Source organism: Centropristis striata, chromosome 6, assembly GCF_030273125.1.
Source record: "Centropristis striata isolate RG_2023a ecotype Rhode Island chromosome 6, C.striata_1.0, whole genome shotgun sequence".
NCBI lineage: Eukaryota > Metazoa > Chordata > Actinopteri > Perciformes > Serranidae > Centropristis > Centropristis striata.
In genome coordinates, this window is record NC_081522.1 from 14015946 (window position 1) to 14039411 (window position 23466).

The following is a 23466-nucleotide window of genomic DNA, read 5'->3' on the forward strand; positions in this document are numbered from 1 at the left end:
TACACCACACAAACAGATTATATATCACTGATGTTGATTCGATTAGAAACCTGTGACCTCAGAGGTAATTAAACAGAACAAACCATAAAAGTTCTCATTCATTTATTTATTAAAAATTTCAGAAAAAAAAAAGAAAATACAAGAAATTCTCAGATACACATTTGGAGATGGCATGTCAAAAATACACCATCTCAGCTATAGGTGTGAAAAAACTTTGAGGCCTCAGATACAGAGCTTGAAAAAAGACAGTCTAGTGAAGGTTTTTTGATTATTTCTTTCCCCAGTCAGGTAATGAACACAGATTTCGTGAAAGTATTGTAATAAAATAATAGCAGTAAACCAAGGCCCCCTCAGAAGGTACAGGAATGCAAATCATAAAACAGAGGCATGATAATGATAAACCTCAAACTTATTATTGCAGTTTGAATGCACTGATGCATCCTCCATAAACCTGAGGTTTGCATGAAGAACATTCAGAAGAATGAAAATGATAAAGATGACTAAGTTAAATGTTTTTTTAGTTAGTTACTGTATGTTTACGCTGAAATCTGGTAATGCAAAAAAGAGCAACTAGTGTGAAGCTGTAAACTTAGCTCTATCAACTCTTTCTAATCATGTCGTTTACTCTTTACCATGACTACCCGTAATCTACGCAACATCCCTGTCCTGTACATGTCCACGTGTTTATTTAAATGCTGTTGTTATGACAGGTTCGTGATCTAATAGTAACTATTTATTCACCTCATGAAAAGGTCAATGTAATGTCTACTCCCAGAACAGATGAGTTTGTATTTTATCATTACATACATCCAAACAGAAAACATAAATGCACAGATATGTTAAGTAACTACACAAGCTGTTTGCTTGTCAGTGGTGATTTCTGCACTGATATGATATTCAGAAGCAGTCAGACTGTTTTTTCCAAAAAAAACAAGTTCACTCTTTGATTCTCTTAAATCATACACAGATAAAATGCTTAAGAACCTAAATTGAGCACCCAGATTTCACATTAGAAGTTACCTAGTGGACTATTCATAATCCCACTATTTTTATTTGCTTTTAGGTATTAATTTCAACATTAATTGGTTAATTTGTTTCATCCCTCCAGCTCAGAAGCCCTTGCACTGAGACAGCGCTCTCCAAGTAGCCGCCGTGAGTAAAAGCAGAAGTTTTTTACGAGAAGTTTTAAGAAGTAAACCTTCACACTCAACATTTTTGATGACGATAAGATCCACTGAGGTGACTGTTTTGACCAGCAGCATTAGCAAAGTAGCAGTACAAATAGACCAGAAAAGGCGTGTTGAGTTTACTTTCAAATGACCAGAGAAGCCAAAAAAGTGGAAATGAGCCATTACTAGAGCTAAACGTCATGGCATTCTGCAGGTAGACAGGGAGTGATGGCGATAAAACAAAGAGTTACAAAACAAATGATTGAAAGTATCCATTGTTTTAGGACTAAAGGTAGAAACATGTAGGTGGAGTTGCTTTCTTTACATAGGTTTTTGTGTACAGAAATGCCTTTGTTACATTCACAGCACTGATCCATATATACAAAACCAAAATGTGTTTTTTTGAGATTGTGAATGACATCTGGATGTTTGTGTTGCGCTGTCACCTTGCAGCAATACAAGCTACAGGTAAACAGCAAATACATTTCTTTCCCTTTTTAAATATTCCCCATGATAACCGTTTTGATTTCTGTATAAATGCATTTTAGATGAGAAGAAGAAGGTTTCTGTTCTGTTTTTTTTGAGGATTCCAGGTTGTGACAATATGTTGGGAGTCAGTGGAGATGGGATATCTGATGTTTGGCCCCATGCTCTTGTTTTTTCCTGCACCTGCTCTGAGCCTTTTCCTACCGTATATAGTCAAATTAAAGTATAGGTTTGAAATAATTATGTAGTTTTTTCAATTCAACAATTTAAACTGATTCTGAGGACAAACTAAAGCCCTCTCCTTTATATAAACTTACTTTTGCTAAACCACTGGGCCTGAAATCAGTGGGCTGAACTTCCAACATAGATATTCCATCTCCTGTCCTCGTCCGCTGTGTGAGGTTTATCTAGATCCCTGTGGGTTTTATCCAGATGATGAGGTTTCTATACAAACTGATGAGAGAGTGAGATGTACTTGTTTTCCATACACATACATATATTTAAAAAGAGAGTGAGGTAGATATATACTTGAAGGAAAAAAAACAAACTTTTTAAGTCCCCCAGTCATGACACCAAAGAAAATACATACAAAAAAAGTCCAACTTTATACTGAATCTTGGGGCATTTATACAGTGATTTAAACTGATATCACAAAAGGAAAATAAAAAAATAAATAAATAACACTCCTACAGAAAATAAAACTTCAAAGAGAGAGGGGGGAAAATCACCAGGCAACATTTCCAAAAAGATGAGGAGAAATCCTTCAAAACACTTTCACTATTCAGCCTCTATTTTAAGACCTTTTTCCATTCATGACATTGAAATGTGTTCCCTTCCCTGGACTTTAACCCATCCTGTATTTGGTTTTCAGAAGCAGTGATTATGAAGACAAACAATAAGACCTGTTCTCACTTTGAAGAAGTAACATTAGCAGAAGTGGTGTTATATTGCGCTTGAGAGTGTTGAAGTAATTAAAAAAAAATAAAGGAAGAAAGGATTTTTGAATGGTTGAGAGATGGTTGGCATAATTAAGGCAAACAAGACAACCCAATTAGCCCTATTGAATCAAGAAGAGGCAAGAAACGGATGGGTTAAAATACCAGATCTGGTATAAAGTAAATATCTGGTACACTGACTTCAAAAGGAGGCACCGGGGGGAAACAGGTACAGTATGTTGTAGAGGTCAGTGAGGGGCCAGTGGGGAGGAGAGAGGGCACTACTGGACTCAACAAAACATGATGAGGGGGAGGAAAGGGGGAGGTACAAGCTGAGACAAGTAGAGGACGATCATGAGAATGTGTGGAGAAAGCAAAGCCTTTACTTTGACCTGAGATTGAGTTGCACCTAGAGGGCAATGCTAGGCGCAGTGCTAGACAACAAGTACAAAAAGGGTGCAGAAAGTACACACTCACACATCGAGCTAAGGTGTCCATTCCAAATAATAATAATAATAATAATAATAATAATAATAATAATAATAATATAGACATCCACAAAACAAATACAGGAGGAAAGATTTCATAAAATTAAAAGGCAATGAACAAAATATAGTGTTACAGAAAACCTTTTGGGGTAACAGAAAAAATGCTTTTATATCTAAATCATCTTATTTTTTGTTGTTTTTTTTGTTGTTGTTTTTTAAACAGAGTTTGAAGATATAAGAAATGGACTGTAGTGGAGACCATAAAATACCAAACCTGAAGGATTTCTATATATATGTATATATATATATGTATATATATATATATGTATATATATATATATATATATCATCCAAAAGAGAAAAAGAATAAAATAGCAGCTTTGTTCTGTACAGACATAGAGGCAAACATTTTGAACCGTAAAAAGGTTTAAAAAAGTGACAAAACCAATGATGTGTATAAAAACGATCCTGCAGTCTAAAATACAACTGTAAGACCCTTATATGTGTTTGAAATGTAGAGAAACTAATGACTATTCTAAAAGAGACCTGCTGTGATTTAAAAGTCGTCTCTAGGCTACTAAAATCCGATCCAATGCCTTCTCGTTTTCTGTCTCAGGTCTTAGACTCTGTCTGTCTGTTGTGGTGTATTTGGTGCTATTTAATTTGAACAGCAGTATCAGAGAGAATGATGTTCATCTCCCACATGAAATGCACACTAAAAAAATGTCAGATAAGGTCTGAATAAATGAAAGTGGAGGCAGAGTCGCATCCCTTGATTGCGAAGTTCAGTGATTTGCAGTGTGAGACTTATGATGCTTTTGTTTTTTTCATAAAAACAAAGACAGACTGAAGCTGTGATTCAGAGTTGGCCAACTCAAGTAACGTGTGCAGGGGAAGGTTTATTCCAATCGCAGCCCTTAATCTAACTAAATAAACAAATAATTAATTAAATTATTGATTAAGTCCATTGTGGTTTATTAAATAGGTTTGTTAAATTTCTTTAAATTGTCAGTCCAAAAACTCAAAGATAATCAGTTTAATACTATACAAAACAAAGAAAAGCAGAAAATCTCCTATTTTTGAGTCTGAAAACAGCATTTCCTGCCATTTTTTTGCATGAAAAATTACCTCAATAATTAATTGATTATTAAAATAGTTGATTATTTTTCTCCCGAGTTGCAAATCAATTGTTGGACTTATCATTGCTGTTGTAGTTAGATCTGAATGGACTTGCAAAAGAGGTGGGAAAAAAAATCATCAAATAATCTGCCAATTGCTTGTGAAAATTCCAAAAATAAAAAAAGAGCTAATTTTAAATCTGCTCATTTTTGTTTTTAAAACCCCCACTTTAATTGGAAGTTTTTCTGTCAGTTGTTTTAACCTCATAAACCACATTTCTCAGTTCTCCCTGTTTGGATTTAATAATCATCTTTGGAAGATTTATTTCTGATATTGTGTCAATTGATTTAAAGAAACAAAATCCACTAAATTTGATTAAAGAGGCTTTGGTTACCGGCCTCTTCATACGCAATTCACTTAAATTAAATTTAGTGTTGTGTTTCTCCTCCTTGTATCACAAGGCTTGCTAGATTTATTCCACCCCCAATGCAGACACTGCATATTCTGTGAAAACTTTGACTGCAGGTGTGAATGCAGCCTGTCTCAACAGTAACACAGTATTCCATCCTGTGATAACCCCCCACACACAGCTGCTCCAGGAGCAGCTAGTACTAAAGATAAGTCTGAACCACCAAACAATGTTGGTATTGTTTCCCAGACAGACTTGTCTCAACTCTGAATCACAGCCTTAAACAAGAAGGGAGACCTATATGAAACTGAAGAAAAGCTTGATTTGGCAATAGTTTGGCAGATACACAATAGGCCGTCCTCTTCCTTTTTGACCCGCTCCTGACGGGATCATAGAAATATCAACAGGAAAAAGAAACAATGATCTCAGTCCAAACTTTCTAATTGAGGCATCCTCACGACATGAGCCAGCCCGCTCATGCAAAGTCATTTTGCTGGAAAGTCATGTAGAAATGGAGCGTTGCCATATTATAGAGAGAATCATGTGTTTCGTATAAATACACACTCAGATATCCACAACATCCTCTCTGAAATCATCAGGAAAAAAAGTGCTCTTCTGTTGGATTTGCTGGCAGATATGCTAAAAAAAAGATTTTCTTTAAGTTGGTGTCTAAATCTGTAAGCCAGGATACATGCCTGTATTGTTTTCCTTCTCAAAGGACTTATGTAACAACGACTGAAATACAGACGGCACAGGAAGGAGTTCCCCAGTGTCAAGTCTGAGCCACCAAACTCCAAATGCTTTAGCAGGTTTCTGTACTGTTTTCGCAGATTTTAGAGTTCATGTTTGACCTTAAAGGAGTGGAGAAACCATCTACTGGCACACAGTAGAAAAAAAGTAATTTCTTACCTCGTCCATCACTGCTGAAGAGATGGAGGAGAGGTTTGTGTTACCCTGTGTAAAAGAAGGAGGAGGAGGGGCTGGTCTGATATCAGCAGGCCGACGACTGGGGCAGTGGTAATGCCCGTTCGTTCTTTCTGCCCCCATTCATGTGTGCATAGGGTTGCATCTCATCAAAGTTGGGCCGCAGTACGACCACAGGCCCGTTGGCCGAAAGATGTCCTGAGTGCTTGTCCAAGGCTTGGCCTGGAGACGCCAAGGCTGAGGCAACCGGGCCCGGGGAGGAGGGAGACACAGCTCCCAGTAACGGAGTACTCGGGCCTTGCATGGGCGATAACTGCTGGGTAGAAGGGGGCGGCGTGCCTCCCGTACAGCCCGATGAAGGGGCGGCGATGGCAGCAGCAGCAGCAGCAGCAGCAGAGGAGGGCTGCCTGGTGGATGCAGGGTCCAGTGGAATGTTCTCCATGTTTTCTACCTCCATGTCCAGCTCCTCTGTGTCTGGTGGCTTGTTCTCCTCACTGTAGAAGAAGCTCACTTCCCTGAAGGGAGGATCCAGTTCATCTTTGATGCTGCTGATGATCTCCAGGAAGGACGGACGCATCTTGGGATTATACTGCCAGCACATCCTCATCAGCTCAAACCTGCAAGTGATGCACAAAAGAAAAGAAGGGGAAGTCATTTACAGTAGGTTTTGGACATGAAAATAATAATAATAAAAGCATAGGTTTAGTTTTTTAAAGCCTGATGCAATACTTACATAGATTGTACAATACATTTTACTAAGAAAGACCATCATTTTGGAAGACACCAACTTATTTTGACTAAATTGGAATGCTGCCTCATGTAAGCTTTGTCTGAACAAAAACAGAACTATATCACTATAAAAGAGACAGGTGCTTAAACAGAGTGTGGCAGAGGGTGAATACGTTCAGACAGTCAGTATGAAAAAACAAAGTATTTTTTATTAGCATAATAAAGCATTTCAACATCTCCTGGTAGAAACCCAAAATACACGTATCCACCTGAAAATGACCATTTTAAGTCAAAAGCAAAACTTCACACTTTTTACCAGCAGGTGGCAGGAGACGCTCAAGTTGAAGCCCTATGCAATACACTTAAACACAGTTCACTTTGATCTTGAAAAAAATAATTTTGTGGACAGTATATTAATATAAATGCAAACTACATGAATATACCACTAGATTACTACTACAATAATGTCTGATAGAATATTATATTCTATCATATCATATATTATTATAGTATTTTTCATTCTGTGCCATTCAGAACAGTAAAACAGACACAAATTGCTGATTAATTTTTATACAGGTTAGTTGTTGACCAGTACTCTTAGTGAACATGCCAGTTAAAATGAAATATTAAAAATCGGATGTGTTTTATTTATTACCAAATACAAACCCATACAGTAGGATCAGCAATGTAGCATGTACTCAGCAGCGCAGTAAATCATTCGTAAGGTTACTGTGCCAGGCCAGCAGCCGAGCTTTGGGAATGTCAAAACAACATCATAAAAGGGAGAATTATTACAGTTTTGTGTGGTGCTACACCACACACCACAACTTCAATTATACACAAACAAGCTAAGAATACTCTCTAAGGCCCGCTGACATAAACACCTCAGTCATCTCTCCTCCGCTTTTGCTGTTCCCTCTGTCTTGTTTTCCTTCTCTCCCTCTCTCCCAGTGGTCTCTTTGCAGTCTACAACAGCCTCTGCAGCTGGGTGCCAGCTCCTCTCTGCACAGAGGAATTATGGGTAGAGCTTTTCCTAAGCACGCGCCTCGCTTCATCCTCTGAAGCAGCAGGGGAGGAGGGGGGGTGGGGGGGTGGGGGCTCCGGCTTGTTTTTCAGCAGCGCAGCAAGTGTCTTACAGTTGACGTTCAGATGTCCAAACCCAGGCAGCAAAGACCTCCCATGAAAAGATGTAATGCTTGGAGCGGAGCCGGCGCTATGGGGTAACCTGTCTGCTGAAAAACACTTCGCCCGCCATCTGTTGCCGAACACGAGGCTTGCTGATGCAAATTTAGAAAACAAACTCTGCAATAAATCCTGACATGTTGTCAGCATCCTGCCAATCATGGCACACACAGACACATGCTATTACCATTAAGCTAAATGGACTTATATTTGACCTGTTGGCATGACGTTAGAAACATATGACAGCTCGCAGTGGTACTTGAGCTGGATGTGTACTTGCTGTTCAGCTGGCATAAAAGAGCTCAAGGTCACATAACAACATCTACATCACTTTTTATTTGCGGACCACCATTTTTTTTTTTGTTTACTTGCTCATGCAAAGTTCTTCCAGTTTAATTTGAATAAACCAAATGAGATGAAAATGGTAACACGTTAGGGACCACAATGGAAATAAGCCTTAGGGGTTCATTGTGTCATCCAAGACTATTTTTTATTTATTTATATAACGTATGGCACAGGTTGCTGTTTCATATTTTTATATCAAGAATGGTCAAAATCAATCAATCAATCAAGTTCTATGAAACTCATGTATATAATGTATTATAAACATACCCATAATGCTCATAATCGGCCTATATAGATTGCATATTTTACTTAAGTAATCATAAATATCCATAGCACAATATGAAGCATTTCATAATGACTTACACAGTCAAATATAATACTTTATAATTGCTGGTCACCCACACATCGTTTTTGAACGAAAATTGAATCCAATCATGACCTCAAAATCAAAAGTCTCATCGAAATTGTGAATTCTGAGTATCATGACACCCCAAGCTATAATGTGATTTTTACACATTACAAGTATGTTTTAATGTATTAAAAGACATGGATAGCATAGAAAGTGTTATCAACAAAGTTTTACTGACTTTTTAACTTGTTTAACCTTTGAGTGACCAGGATGGCTGCCTCAGTTTTGAGATCATTTTTACTTTTTCTGTTTTCTGTAAGGCTCTGTAAATGTGTCTGCAGCACTGTCTTTATGTGCAGTGAGAGCTAATTTAAACTGGAGTCAAACCCCATGCGTCTGTCTGACTCTGAACTTTTGTGTCACATCAATAAATGCCTGAATGTTACAAGCAAATATCTAGTGTGATAGTGTAAAAAGTGTGCTTTTATAGAAGAATCTACGTTAGACAGCCAACATTTAACCAGACTAAAAAAAAGACAAAAGAAACTTGAAACACTCAGATAAAATCAGAAACAGACACAGTTTCAGGCCAAGTGTGAGTGCAGAAAAGCCTCTATACATCTATGCTAAATGTTTAATGAACCTGAACGGGAATCTCTTGCAACAGAACTACAAAAAACACATACAGCATCCCCAGTGTGCAGAAACTTTGATGTAAAAAGCACATTCCACAAGAGTTTCATTTTCGCCCAACCCTGTGAGAGAGAATGCACTTTTGTCTATAGGAAACTCTAGACAGAAACATGGGAAATCCAATCAGTGACCCACAGCTACCTGACCATGGGAAATACAGGACAAGGGGGAGACATTCAAAGTTCTCCAAATATGACTCATCCCTCTTATCCTGCCTGCTTTCTCGTCTTGTATATTTCTATTCGGTCTTTGTATGGACTTCTGGCTTCACCGCACTTCAGCAGTCTTCTGGAAATCTCCATTAAGTCACTACACTAGGGGCAACCAGCAGCAAAAGGCCTGACTTCCCCGTGTGTTGCTCACAGACCAGGAGGCTAACCCACCCCCCTACACTACCACCACCACCTCTGTAACACAATCCACACACTCCTGTAATCAGGACAAAACAGTCAGGCTGCCATAGAAACAAGAGGTTTGTGTCTGCACAACATTCGGCCCTCTTTTTTTTTCTACTCGCACTCTCTTTCTAAGGTGAGGTCAGCCATGGAGAGTGGGAGGGGAGAGAGCAGAATGCCTTCTTATTGAGGTCAGAGTGGGAGAGAAGAAATGCATATATGCAGTGCTGTGCTGAGATTTCTCTTCTCCTACAGCCATGGTGATTCATTAATGAATTATGAATGGATTAATGAATTCTTTCTCTCCCACTCCCTGTGCTGACGGACAGACACCATCTCCTTCCCCGTGCGGCAGGAATGAGGGGCATCTTTCACACACGAGTCGTGGCATCCCTTCTATGGGCCGAGGCGGACGGGTGAGGAGGCTTCTCACTGCCAGCTGACCACCGGGGCCGTGTCGTCAACGAACCGCATTTAACCTGTGACGTTAATGTCAGGCCTCATATTGGCTCTACCTAAGCACACACACCACATGATATCCTACACACTTCGAACCACAACTGAAAATAGACGCTGGGCAAAATATTAATGGGACAGAAGGCCGTGCAAGGCGGTAGTAGGCAGTAGAGGATAAAAAAACAATACATCCTCCAAGGGTGTTGGAACATAAACCTGAAATGTTTGCTTTTACACAGAGACTTACAGCATGTCAGGGCAGTTGTCTGGTTTGTCCAAGAGTCCTCCCTCCATGACGAAGCGCAGCACTTGTTCATTGGACATGCCTTGGTAAGGCTGTTCTGCTAAGGTGGCGATCTCCCACAACACGACACCAAATGACCTGCGGTAAAAAATGAGACAACATCTTTACAAAATGTATTTACACTTTTGCCTCTTATCTGAGGCTAATTCAGTGCTGCTTTCATTGAGTGCAATGGCAGAAAAGTGCCATTAAGGCCACCAAGAACACCAGTATTTTAAAAAATGCATTTATTACTTTGAAATAAACATTTAAAGGGCAAAACAAGTGTTTTTGAATTTTTTCACAGAAGAGAGTCTGGTAACACTTTATAATAAGGTCCTTAATAACCATTAATTAACAAGTAATAAGGCATTGTTCTCGCTTTAGATCCGGTAGTTGCAAAAAGCATAGTTAACTTATAATAAATGAGCAATAAAGTATATTTGAACATCAATAAGCAAACAAAATAATATTAATAAAGGCATGGCAAAGACATAATGGGTGGGTCATGGGTGTTTGTAATGGTATTATGAACAATTATAAGATACTCATGAGGCTTTTATTAATGTTCTTAAGCATTTGCAAACTGTTAACAAGTTTCTTATTAGTGCTTATAAATCTCTTATAGCCTGCTATTAGCTGTATTATAATGCCATTATTAACACTTATATAAGCTTATAAACACACAATAATGTTAATAAGCATCTTGTAAGGACTTACAAGGGCCTTATTACTTGTTAATTAATGGTTATTACAAGGACCTTAATATAAAGCGTTACCGAGAGTCTTATTGACAGGTGTGTGGGATGATTTTTTTTTTTTACTTTAAAGACATCAATCATGCTCACTTTATTGAGGATGTTTTGCTCCTCAGACCTTCATCAGGTAATGAATTAATTTATTCAACTGTACCTGATGAAGGTCTGAGGACCAAAACAACATCAATTAAAAGAGGAGTGGTCAAGTGTATGCAAAATTCTGCAGTTTGTTCACTTTACCTCTTAATACAAAGCATGTAAAGTATATCCTCTATTATCTCTCAAAACATACCTTTAAATTGTGCCTGTCAGGAAGCCAGTGGATTCTTTTTGCTTTAAAAATAACTGCTAAATTGTGGACAGCGAATATAATGTCTGCTTTTTTAGTCATAAAAGTTGTAACTTTAAATGAGGCTGAATTTATAGTCTGTATGATTAGTTGTTAATTAGTTCATAAAAAAATATGTATGTATGAGCCTTTAAAGCTGGAGTTCAGTACTTTTACATTTAAATTAACGCTTGTTAAATATATTTTGAATAGTGTTCATAATAATTTATTTCTATAGCACCTTTTAAAACAGCTTACACTGTGATTTGACAAAGAGCAGTTAATAACAAAGCAGAATGATGCCATAAGGCCATCAGAGCAGAGATAAGGCCTCAGAAAACAACTCTTACATAAACATGATAAAAGAGCATAGGATCAATTACAAGACAATCTCAGATATCAAGGAAAACTAATAAAGTGATAAGAACAGAATGAAAAAGTAAAAAGGATGACTATATAGAGAATAGAATAGAATTAAAAAGTAAGATGGAAAAAGTCTATAAAAGTGGATTTTAAGAAGTTACTGACTCAGTTAAATAATATCAAATTAATGATTAATTTAAATTAACATATTTAGAACCTCACACATGTTGATGCAGGGGTATATCCTAAAGAAAAGTTGGGCATGACTATCTAGAATATTTAAGTGACCTGTTAAGTAACATGTAATGTTCAGAGCATGAGTAACCTGACAACATTGACTGTGCAGAGGAAGTTGCATAATGATATGAGAGAAGCAGCACCCAGCAGATACTTCTCCCCTATGTTATCTACATCATGGTAAACCTAAAACCTAAGAGTAATGTAAGCTGTGTACGCTGTGTATCAGTGTGCCAGTCAGCGAATCACAATGATGTCATTACAGCAGTGCCGGCCTCAGTATAAAGTATTTACAGTACAGTTAACGTCACCTCAGTTTAAACTCAAGCTACCTTGCACTGAGATTCCTATGAAACTATTCATGGAGAAAATTCTTAACTTGACCAACAAAGACCACAATATTTGTTCACTCTTGCTAGTCATAATTTCACAACTGGCGTGAGTTGAGAGAGTACATTCAACAGACTCTTAAGCAGCCTTATTACAACACTGCATATAAGTGGCTGAAAAAGGCTCGCGCAGACGGACAGAACCGCATTCAGACAGCTTTTCTCAATCAACAAAATAAAAGTCACCTACTTGTGGATTCCTGAGGAGCCCATAATGGGTTCGTCTTACGCTAAACCTCATCTGTGCAACATCAAAGAGGAAGATAGAGAACGCAAATGTGGAGGTGGGTTTGTGCTGGCACTGCAACCTCTCATTTGGGAACATCTGGAGCAGTTTAAGCCCACTCTTAGGGACTGACCCGTGGGACATTTTGAGTTGGGAAACAAAAACTTGCAAGAGAGCTAGTAAACACTTGTATTTGGAACAATAACACTCTGGATAAAATCATGTAGCACAACTGTAAACTGAGATTTTAACTCTAAGATGGCATAAAAAAAGGTTTCAGTAAAAGAATTTTAAAAAAAAAAGTTCTATATTCTTCTCATTGAGAGAGGAATTTCCAGAGGGCCAGCTGGAAACCAAAGGATTGTGATGGTTTTGGAAGTAGTAGCTGTCATAGCATACACAGAGAGGATAGAGGGGAGGAAATGCATGTTTGAACTGTTAAGTGAAGAATGTTGTTCGGAGTATGGCCCCTGAAGTGATATATATGTTTTTATAGTTTTGACTCTACACAGCTTGAAAGTTTTCAGCGTATCCACATGCACAATATGTAGACATTTCTGGAATACTTTGCAAGCCCCCTGGATTAGGGCAGGTTTATACATGCATAATGCAGGATTGTGAGTGTGTGTAAGAGAATGATGTGTTCTCATACCAGACATCAGATGTTGTAGTGAACACGCCATCTTTCAGCGACTCTGGAGACATCCAGCGGACAGGCAGCAGGCCCTTCCCTCCTTTTCGGTAGTAATCCGTCTCATAAATATCTCTGGTCATGCCAAAATCTGAGGAAAGAAAAAAATTAAAACAGAGGTTGGGGAAGCCACTGAACATCAGTCATTCTGTGTGGGAGAGGAAGCTCCTGAGAGCTCATCCATTCCCTCACCTCCTCCCTCCCTCCGTCCATCTACATTAAGACTCCACTGCCTCAGGCACTCACTGAAATCCAAACACTTATTTTCGAGGCTGGTAGAGTGGGTTCAGAATTGAGCAAGCAGGGGAGGCTGAAGGCGACGCATTAACTTGACTTACCTCCAATCTTCACAGTGAAGTCCTCAGCTACCATGCAGTTCCTGGCAGCCAGATCTCTGTGGACAAATTTGTTGGCATTTAGGTACGACATGCCGTCGGCGATTTCCCCTGCCATCTGGATCATCTTTTTGAGCGGGGGTAAGACCTGGCTGTTGGTGTTCTGGGGATGAAGCAAGAGAGTAAAAAGCATTAAAAAAACACGGTCAGTCAGCTAGAACAGTGGACACTGGTTACTGTATTACAGTGTGACGGATGGATGCTATGTGTGGAAAGGTGCACGTGGGTGTGGGAGAAAGACAAGAAAACGGGGAAAGGATGTGTGTATGCATTCACATGCATGTTGTCATACCATCACTGTAAAAATCCTCTGTTATAAGTGCTATGAAAATGTTACTAAATTAAAAGTATACAAGCATAATCAGAAAAATGTAGTGAAGTATTACTGTTCACTGTATTATTTCTTGTGGTTTAATTTTTTTAGCTGGAACCATGAAATGTTCGTAAATGAAAATGACCAAACGATCAAAATAACTGCCAATAAATAATTGTTTCAGGTGTACAAATCCAAAAGTTGCACACAAGTACAAGTGTGCAAAAATCTTAATTTTCATAAAGCTACCAGCTTAATGCAGTGAAGTACATTTTTAGCTGATATGCAGTTGAGTGAAAGTGGAAAGTGTCCTTAAAATTATTTTAAAACATTTTGTTTTTTTAAGTTGGCAATTAATTTCACTAATTGTTTCAGCTGTTCTTGTATACTTTTATGTTTTGCATGCAAATATCTCCATTTCAAACTGATTAACTACATCTGTCAAACACATGCAGTGAAGTAAAAAGTAAAGTATTTCCTTCTGAGATGTAGTCAAGTAGAAAGTACCTCAAAATTGTACTTCAGTGCATTATTTGAGTTACATTCTACCTTTCTGTGTGCGCGTGTGTGTGTGTGAGAGAGAGCGAGAGAGAAGGAAAAGCTGCTTACTTCTTTGCGCAGAGAGCGCAGGTAGCTCTTGAGATCTCCACGGGTCATCAGCTCCATAATCACCAAGGTTGGCTGTCCCTGAGAGACTACGCCCAGCAGCCGCACCTACACCAATCACAATGCAGCAAAGGTCAGAGGTCGAAAGTTTCAAACCCATAGAACACAGTAAATCTAAGCAGGTTTTGAATATGTTATGTCTGTTCAGAGACATGTAAAGTATCCTCCAAACAGTCAGTAATCATCTCAAAAAACATTTTTGAGTGTGCTGTTTGAGGACATGATTCTCCCACAATGCAATGCACAAAGGGAATGAAGGAGCTCCTCGCAGCTGGGACAAATTTAACTACAGATGGTGGTGAAACAGCTCCAGGAATACCTCAGAAAACAAAAAATGACTATGATTACATTATTTGGAAGACATCTGACTTTCTTTCTGTGAAGTTTAACTCGAAGTGGCTGTCAAAAGTCAGTCTGATTGACGGTGCATGCATTGAATCATCATCCTGTTAGTATTAAACAGTTGATTTCTTGTATACTAACTGCAAAAACAATAAACTACAAAGATCAGTATAGGGTTCATTTTATTAAGTTAATTAGGAGATAGTAAGATAGACAGTCTATTACCTCAGAGGCACTCTAGCTTATAAGCAAACTGTTCATATTCCAAAAAAAACACCTTTGTCTTTAACTTGCTTTTGAAGATTGTAAAAAAATCCATTCCTCATAAATCATACAAATTGAATTGAATAATAGAGTGTTTAGCTTTATAGCAGCCAGTCTTGATAAAAAAGGTTGTAACAGCAGCTTTCCAATGGGAAAATCTTTAACACATCCGTTTAACGTAGTTAATGAGGCTGTGATCACGCTGATGAGAGAATCTACACAATCTCCAGGAGGCTAAACACTGCCTCAGGCTGTAGCTGCCTGAGTAAAGACAAGCACAGTGTGTTCAGTGCTCGTGACCTGCTGACACCTTTCTCTCTGCATCTATGCAGATTAATTAGGAAATGATGATAATCGAGAACAACTTCCTTGCAACTGGGTTCAACGTAATTGTGTTGGTTTATTTTAAGCCACACTGTTATACTTCATCTACATTAACTACAGGATCTTTTGGTACCATTTTCTGCTGTGTTCATCTTACCACATGGTGACAGTTGAACTCCTTCATGACAGAGGCTTCGTTCAGAAAATCAATGCGCTCCCTCATGCTGGCCGACTCATTGACCGTCTTGATGGCCACTCGTGTATCAGGTTCGTCCTTCACCACTCCCTTGGCGATGCCTTCGTACACCATGCCGAAGGAGCCCTGGCCCAGCTCCTTGTGCATCGTGATCTTCTCCCTGGCCACCTCCCACTCATCCGGGACATACACTGGCACAACACAGGGGACAGTAGGTCAACAACACGAACACGCAGCAACACATAAGAGTAGAGCCCGACAGATATATTGTTTGACAGATATTTTTGGCCGATACTGGCCTATCAAAGGCCTATCTGTATCAGTGAATTTGCTGTCCCGTATGTGCCATTATGAAAACTATTTTACATAATAAATAACGCAGAACATGTTGCTTGGCGTGATTTAGAAATGGTGATAGCTATTCATTTTTTAGAGATTGACTGAAACTTCATTTTATTCCTAATTATTATGTATTGTCTTAGTTAGAATTTAAAGAATGGCTGACAATGTAATACATTGTTTTCTTGATGTATAATAGTGTATAACTATGTTATATATTATCTAATATAGTTTTATGTTTGAGAAAGTTGCTCTCTGGGTACATTTGCAGAGTGGTGGAAAATTGGTGCACCATCTACATACAAGGTCTATTTTTTCATTCCAGCTCAAAAAATTACTATATCGACCACCATATCGATTATCGAGGAATTTTCCCCTTCTAATATCAGTATCAGCATCGGTCTCAAAAATCAGTTGGGCTCTAGATAAGAGAGAAGAAATGAAATGAAAGATGTTGCACATTCTTACTCTCAGCAGCATTGAAGTATTCAGGATTGACAGAAGCATAAAGGACTCCATTCCCCAATCTGTCGCTATTCCTGTTGACACAAAGACAGCACAAGTTAGTCAGCAGGAAACTTTGATTGTGGATCATATGTATAATTCTCTATGTAAACTCTACTCTATACCAACCACAGGGGAATGTTAATGAAAACAACACCTATTAACTCTAATTAACATCACACTGGTCATTAAGTTTAATGAGCATAGCGATGCAGAACAACATTATCAAGAGACTTCGTCTGGCAACGTGGAAAACTGCTCATAAAGATACTCGCCTCTTTTTATTCACAAAGAAGAGAAGAGTGGTGAGGCCGGCAATGAAAAGTGTCACTAAGATGGGAATAATGATGACCAAGTAGAATGTTACACCATCATCTCCTGCAACACAGAACAGAAAAATAAAAATGATCAGTTCTGACTAAAGGTGTCATTCCCGATGTACTTTAAATTAGTCAGGAATAATTGTCAATAGACCCTATTTAATGCAAGAGTAATGGTGCATTACTTTTGGGTGGAGGCACGTAGAAAAACACACTCTCCGTCCAGGAGCCGTTCCCTGCTAGAGAAACAGCTTGCACGCGAGCAGAGTAATTCCCTGAGCCCAGGTTGGTTAGCCGGGCTCCTTGGTGCTCGCGGTACTGATGCCGCGACACACACTCGTGCTTCTCAGGCTGGAAGGAAAAAAAACACATTGTGGTTACTACGAAAAAGAGATAATAGATTGACTTGAATGTTAGATTGTAGATAAGTAAAAGAAAAAGAACAGATTGGGGGGAAAAAATGCAATATCTGTTTGTTAAAAAGCCCTGACGAAAACCTCAATGGCTAGCCACTGTAGTAAAATAATTTTAATATTTCCTTCCTGGTTTGATTACTTAGATTTTGAAAGCCTGGATGCCTTCCTGTTTAATGTGTTAAACACAGTTTGAAAGACAGTGAGCAATCACGGTCTGAGGTCAAGTTTGGTGCATGACATTTTTTTCTGTGTGTTTAAGCCAATATGTGGCCTATCAGATTTATCACTTTTTTTTTTTTTAACTTAGTTTTTATTTAAGTTTCATTCACAATCGTGTACAGAATCATATTCAACATATCTGCTGTTTCATACACATGGTAACACTTATGGTACATCAAAAATACAGAGACTATAATGACAAAGAAAAGATTTATCACTTTTAAGGTCTCAAAAATATCTTTTGCCTGTTGTCACTTGATGTTTGAGCTTCCCTATGCAGAACGATGTATGAGTTTTGACATGGATTTTACATCCATCTGCTGATGGCGGTAAGTATTTGTGCTCATGTGTGCTTATCTTTTGTATTTTGATACATCTTAAAACAAATCTGAGGGGATCTTTAATTAAACCCAGTCTGGCTCACCTCGTTCCCCAGACGGAACTTGATATCATACGTCAGGATGAGTCCGTTGGGCATGGCGGGCTCTGGCCAGCGCAGCACCACACAACCTTCAACCTTGTCACTCCTCTCAACGATCACCTTTCCGGGGATGTCATCTGCTTTGACTGGGAGACACAAACAGACAACACAGATTACAACAAGCACATGCGTAACACACACTGGAAGAGGTGTTGCAGCATACTTGGCTAGATTTCCATCATACTATGTATCCAGGTCACTCTCTAACCTGCAGGTTTGGTCCTGGCGAAGACGAAGGCTCCAGCACTGCATCGCCCCACCTCCTCGTTACATGCATGGATGTCAATGCGGTAGACAGTGAAGGGCCGCAGGTTGGGAATCTCTAAATAATCTGTTGTACTCTTGCCCTCTGAGAAAGGGTACTCCTTGATAGGAGGAATGCCATCTGTACTGTTATCCGCCACGTCGATGGTGGTGTTCCCCCTACCAGCACCGTCATGCAGTAGTGTGTTGTTCGCCACGCCAAAAACATCTCTACGCCGGCGATCTGGAGGTCTGAAATACAAAAGATGCAACAGCATTAGGGGAGTTGATTTATAGTGGGCGCTGTTATCATAATTAAAGACAAATAGGTGCAGAGTATGTCCTGAAAATCCTATTCCAACAAATAATTGTAGGATTACAACTCCCAAAAGCAGTTCAGCAAGCTGAAGTATCTCGCTGAACCGGGTGGGCCACGTGTGTGTGTGTGTGTCCAGATGCTGCATACTTCTCCCTGTGGAGCTGTGTGGAAGGATGAGGTCAGACAGATCACAATGAGGTGGACACAAAGAGAAACAGAAAAAAAGACAGACACATAGAACATTTTTTTCTACAGTAAGAAAAAACAACAACTTTCTGTCCACCATATCCCACTCAACCAAGAAGAAGTCTAAAAGGGAAAACAGCTGACATTGCTGAAAATATGGATTATGTCTTTGTGGCACTGGCATTCTGAACTAAACGGTTCAATCATAATGACCAATTCTCAGTGGCCAAACCGAGCGCACTGCAGTGAATGCATGTGGTCCCATAGTGCAGATGATAAGCTGCAGAGCCGCCTGAAGCTGGACATCGTTATTGAGGACAAACAGGCGCTGGCAGCTGCAACTGTAGCAGCAGCAGAAGCACAACACACGAGACAGGGCACCTTACCTACAGTAGTTACCTGTGAGACCTAACAGAGTAGTCAGCTGAGACAGACGGACAAAGAAAAGAAGAGACTCTGACTGAGTTGGAAAGTGAAAGCTGTATTGACAGCAGGTGATATGGAGCTTTTTATGGCTCTTGAAAGGTAAAACATGTTCAAAGGTTGTTTGGACAAGTAATGAAGACAGGTGGCTAGGTTTTTATTGAAGCAAATTAAACAGCTTAAACATAATTCAAACTGTATACCGTGAGTGAGGGCTGCAGCTAAAAAATATTTTGTCTATTTGACAATACTGATGTTATCACTATATCTATAGAACATTAGAAAAAAGAACAATAACTGTGCTCACAGCCAAATTTTCTTTTTTTACTTTGTTAATTGTGCATTTTTGCCCCTTTTTGGTAATTAAATTACATTCGAAATACAAGTGTAATGAGATGGGAACCCTGTATACCACTACACTACACCTGTGTATCACTACACTCCTATCAATTCATTATTTTATCCATAACATGTAAATAATGCCCATCACAACTGCCTTAAATTCTAGGTGATGCCTAAAAGGTGCTTGCTTTGCCGCCCAATGCCCCAAACCTAAAAATATTCAATTTACCATCAAATGAGACAAAACAGCAGCAAATCATCACTATTAAGAAGCTTCTATGGCCATTTTCTTTAATAATTGCTTTAAATTATTTCTGTTGCTTGACCAATTGTTTTAGCTCTACCAGGAGAAATAAAATACTAAACTCAGACCTGTAACTGAGCAAAGCTACAGTGGAGTACCTTTTGTGTCTGAGCAGACATACACCTACACAGACACAGACAGATCCGTGGGAAAGACTAGTCGCACTGACATGTCAACATTCCTCTTTGACAGTTATAACTGGTGCGGTATGGTCCAAATTTAGCACACACATTTAAAAAAAACTGCTACTGAAAAATACATTAAAAAAAATATATGAAACCGACAGGAGAGTTCTTGACCGGATGATGCAGATTTGCACTAATAAATCTTGAACTATGCTGTGTTTAAAGTGATAGAACAAGAGAAAGAGAGACAGAAAAACCTCTCTGAGTGGCCAGATGAAAGCAAAAGGATCCTATTCCTGTATGTGCAATTACAGTGTTGGGGTTAAACAGGGCAGGCCTAACACTGTGAGAAGGCTCCTCAGCTGACTAAAGCATGACCTTATAACTAGTGAGTTACTACAGTTAGTGTCCTGACCTCACCCGCTAAAAAAAGATATACCTTTTACGCAATGGAATCCGGAGAGGATAGCCATGGCTACGCATTCAGTCTGTGGCGAGTAGGGCACATTATTAGCATTTGGCCTTAACTACTGCAGCAACACATACTGCCGTCCCAAATCTCTGGATCCGATAGAGGAAGAGGTTACCTCCAGGAAGTCTTTATAGATTTATCTAGTATGTTTTTTCATCATGAGTTTCCAGCAGCAAGCAATTATAGTATGCTCAAGCCAGCCGATAGCAGGTTTTGGATCATACCACAAGGTCTACTAAACAGCCACCCTCCCTCTCCTTTACTGAATCAGTCTGCCTTCCTTACTTTCTGTTTGTCTTCTATCACTGATGGGGCTCTTCCCTCATTCATTTAAATTCCAGATGGATTCACTGTACATTTCCTGGCAGCTGTCTCGCTCCAGAAAAAAAAAAAAAAAGAGAAAAGTCCCGGACAAAGAGAGCGTGCAAGGGGAGGAGGAGAGTGGAGTGCCGAGTGGAGGGGGACAGAATGGAAAACATTTCCTCTTCTTTCTGTTTCTGTTTTCGCCCGCCCTCTTTCCCCTCACCCTGGGTCTAAACCCTGAACTTTTGAAAAAACCTCCCAAGTTTTTGAGCCCTTTCCCTGGAGTGGTTTGTAATAATGCTGGCTCTGTTACAGTGGAGAGTCTGTGCATTCACAGGCTGAGCCCTTCGCTGCAGGCCCGGGACCTGCCATCCGCTTGTTTCCTAGACAGCTATACTATAACAAATCAACACAGCCAGAGAAAGGGAGGGAGGTTGGGGGATGGTGGGGGTGCAGATATGAGTTCAATTACAACAGAAAGCTGTTTTATTATTCTTCCTCCAAAGACATATCGATCCAATTCCACAAGAGCGTTGCGGAGGAAAAGAGAAGGGCACCGTAGCGCTGTTTGAATGAATGAACTTTGGAGGCTCAGAGGAATCGTTTAAAGCTATGGATTTATAAGATACCTGCTGAGTGTTCTTAGTGGGAAGCAACAAGTATATCAAAGGTCTCCATATTTCACTGTGATGGATGTAGGAGATGGAGTGTTACAGCACCAATTCACAAACACACAGAGTGTATGTGACTGCCTATATGAGAATAAAGGACTGTGGGAGGAGAACGGAGCGGGAGTCTTTGAAACAGTGAAACATCCTTCGCCACGAGCAAGTTAAATGATAACACAACACAGATGTCAGTCCCTATTGTGGGGAACAAAAGCCTAAGCAGCTACGAGTGTGCAGCCAAACTAGGCCCTTCAGACTCCTTAATCACATCTCTCTCCTGGGTTTGTTTGTGTTGCCTAAATTGCTGCCTGCTAGGTCCTAACATCCCCGTGCCACCGTTGCCACGGCAACATAAAGCCACAAGAGTGCTAGGAAGGCTTTGGATCCTACTCAGCATGTCTCCTCATCTGCACCGACTGACAAAAGGGCCGAGCCCAGCGGGCCGGCTCAGCCCCCGTCAGGTCCATCTACGCCCCCATGCTTGGCTCCTGTCATCTCCACAGAGGAGCCATTACGCCCGGGACGCCACCTCATTCCTCATTTTGACCCATCAAGGCAAACAAGTTCAGCTCTTTGATGGCCATCTCCACAGAATGAAAGGAGGCACAGAGCAGGAGCTGTAAAGAGTTTAAAGAGGCTGATATTATATCTCCACTACGCCTGTGGCTTACTGTACCTCGGAAGAAAGATGGCATTGTGGAGGAAGTTCTCGAAGATTTTAAAGAAGACGCGGTCATCTATCTCACGGTTTTTCTCTTCAGGCGTCTTCTGGCAAGCACAGCATGTGCCTTTCTCTGACCCTGCCAGGTCCGACTTCGTGGGCTTGGTGTCCTCTGGGTCCATGAGCCCTGTGGCTGGCATACGCTTCGGGATCTTCAGTTCTGTTTTAGAAAAAGAGTGTTTAGCAACTGGAAGCATTCTGTATTATCAAAGCGGCAGTTTATAATATATTTATTTAAACATTTCCTGCTCAGATTTATGTTTCAATGTTAAAGGAAAAGTTGGGTAAGATGAGAAGATTTGACAAGAAAACAAATAAACTGATGATTTCTTCAAATGACAACGTACACAGACAAACAACATTGTTTGGTAGAATGATTAACACACACCTTTGGAGCAGTAGTTATGTTGGTAGAGCTCTCTGTCTTCAGGCTGGCGCTGCCAGCGGACTAGGTAGTAGGTCAGATTCCCGTTTGGAAAAGCTGGAGGTGACCACTTCACCATCAGCCTGGTTGAAGAGTTGGCAAATGAGCGGGCATCTTTGGGCATAGATGGCACTGAAATAGGGCCAAAATCACATTTAAATATTGCACAGTAATAACTGAGAATAACAAATAATTGATACACAGAATTAGACATAATATGTTGGTATCAGCAGACTGATGGTCAGACTTACGTGATGGACGTGTGCGAATGTAGATTATATCAGTCTTTGCTCCTTTAATGTGTTTTTCCTTCACCTGCAAGGTAATGAGCTTAACAAAAATAGCGTACTGGGTCCAGGGCTTAAGGTGTTGAAGACTGACTTTTGGGTCAATGTTTTCATCCTGAGGGAGATCCACATCCACCATGTGCCAGCTGTTTGAGCCACAGCCGTCCTGCCCATCAAACCCTGTGATGTTCTGGAAAGGCCTGGTGAAGACACATAACACAGCTGTGTGAGATGACATCTATTCCTATTAAAATTGATTGTTGGTATGAAAAAAAAACCCATTCAAGGTCATGTTTGAAGATAATTCATCTTTGGCAAGGGTTTTGCATATTTTCGCAATCCATTTTCAAAGCATACCATACATACTTTGACTGATTACCTACCTCCGAGGCAGCCTTTGTTTCGTTTTGTACATGTTCAATGAGAAAATCTGACAGGTAATGAAACCCAGATTTTAAACAATAATCACACATGGCTGTTGTGAATATGAGGTTTGGTTGTTTGTATTACAGTAGAGGAAATCTTCTGTTGGTCATTTGAAATCAGAGGGCCTCAAAGGCAGGAAATGAGTTCAGACTTTGTCTTGGAAAATTGTTTTTAAACTATTATTAACTTATTGACTGGGGTAAAATATGCAAAATCAGACAGATCATCATTGATTTTGTTTTTGCATTAAAAAGCTCAGATTTTGAGTGGAATTTTAAGTTTAAAACATAAAAGAAGATTAACTGAAGCGGGGTTGTATGGCATAAGTATCTATAGTTAATGTATTTCCTACAGCAGACAGTGGTCAGCACGCCTGAGCTGCAAGAGTTTAGAGAAGTAGGCCGAAGGACCGGCTAACGGATGCTAACAGGGGCAGCAGCAAAATTTATTTTAGCCAAGAATCTGTATCACTTAAAGTTTATACAATATT

General features: G+C 39.7%; 1 protein-coding gene across 1 annotated transcript in view; it reads right to left on the minus strand.

The window, feature by feature from the left end:
- Window positions 1-87: 87 nt before the first annotated feature.
- The window catches only part of igf1ra (insulin-like growth factor 1a receptor), an 84825-nt gene continuing 61446 nt past the window's right edge, over window positions 88-23466 (minus strand). Inside the window, exons 8-21 of the mRNA XM_059334496.1 lie at window positions 22515-22750; window positions 22228-22395; window positions 21795-21999; window positions 17942-18228; window positions 17677-17819; window positions 16803-16968; window positions 16573-16675; window positions 16262-16332; window positions 15416-15645; window positions 14272-14376; window positions 13293-13452; window positions 12916-13045; window positions 9927-10061; window positions 88-6147 (exon numbers count right to left, since the gene is read on the minus strand). Coding sequence (XP_059190479.1) covers window positions 5598-6147; window positions 9927-10061; window positions 12916-13045; window positions 13293-13452; window positions 14272-14376; window positions 15416-15645; window positions 16262-16332; window positions 16573-16675; window positions 16803-16968; window positions 17677-17819; window positions 17942-18228; window positions 21795-21999; window positions 22228-22395; window positions 22515-22750 — 2689 coding nt within the window. The 3' untranslated portion in view covers window positions 88-5597. The remainder of the gene's footprint in view (window positions 6148-9926; window positions 10062-12915; window positions 13046-13292; window positions 13453-14271; window positions 14377-15415; window positions 15646-16261; window positions 16333-16572; window positions 16676-16802; window positions 16969-17676; window positions 17820-17941; window positions 18229-21794; window positions 22000-22227; window positions 22396-22514; window positions 22751-23466) is intronic.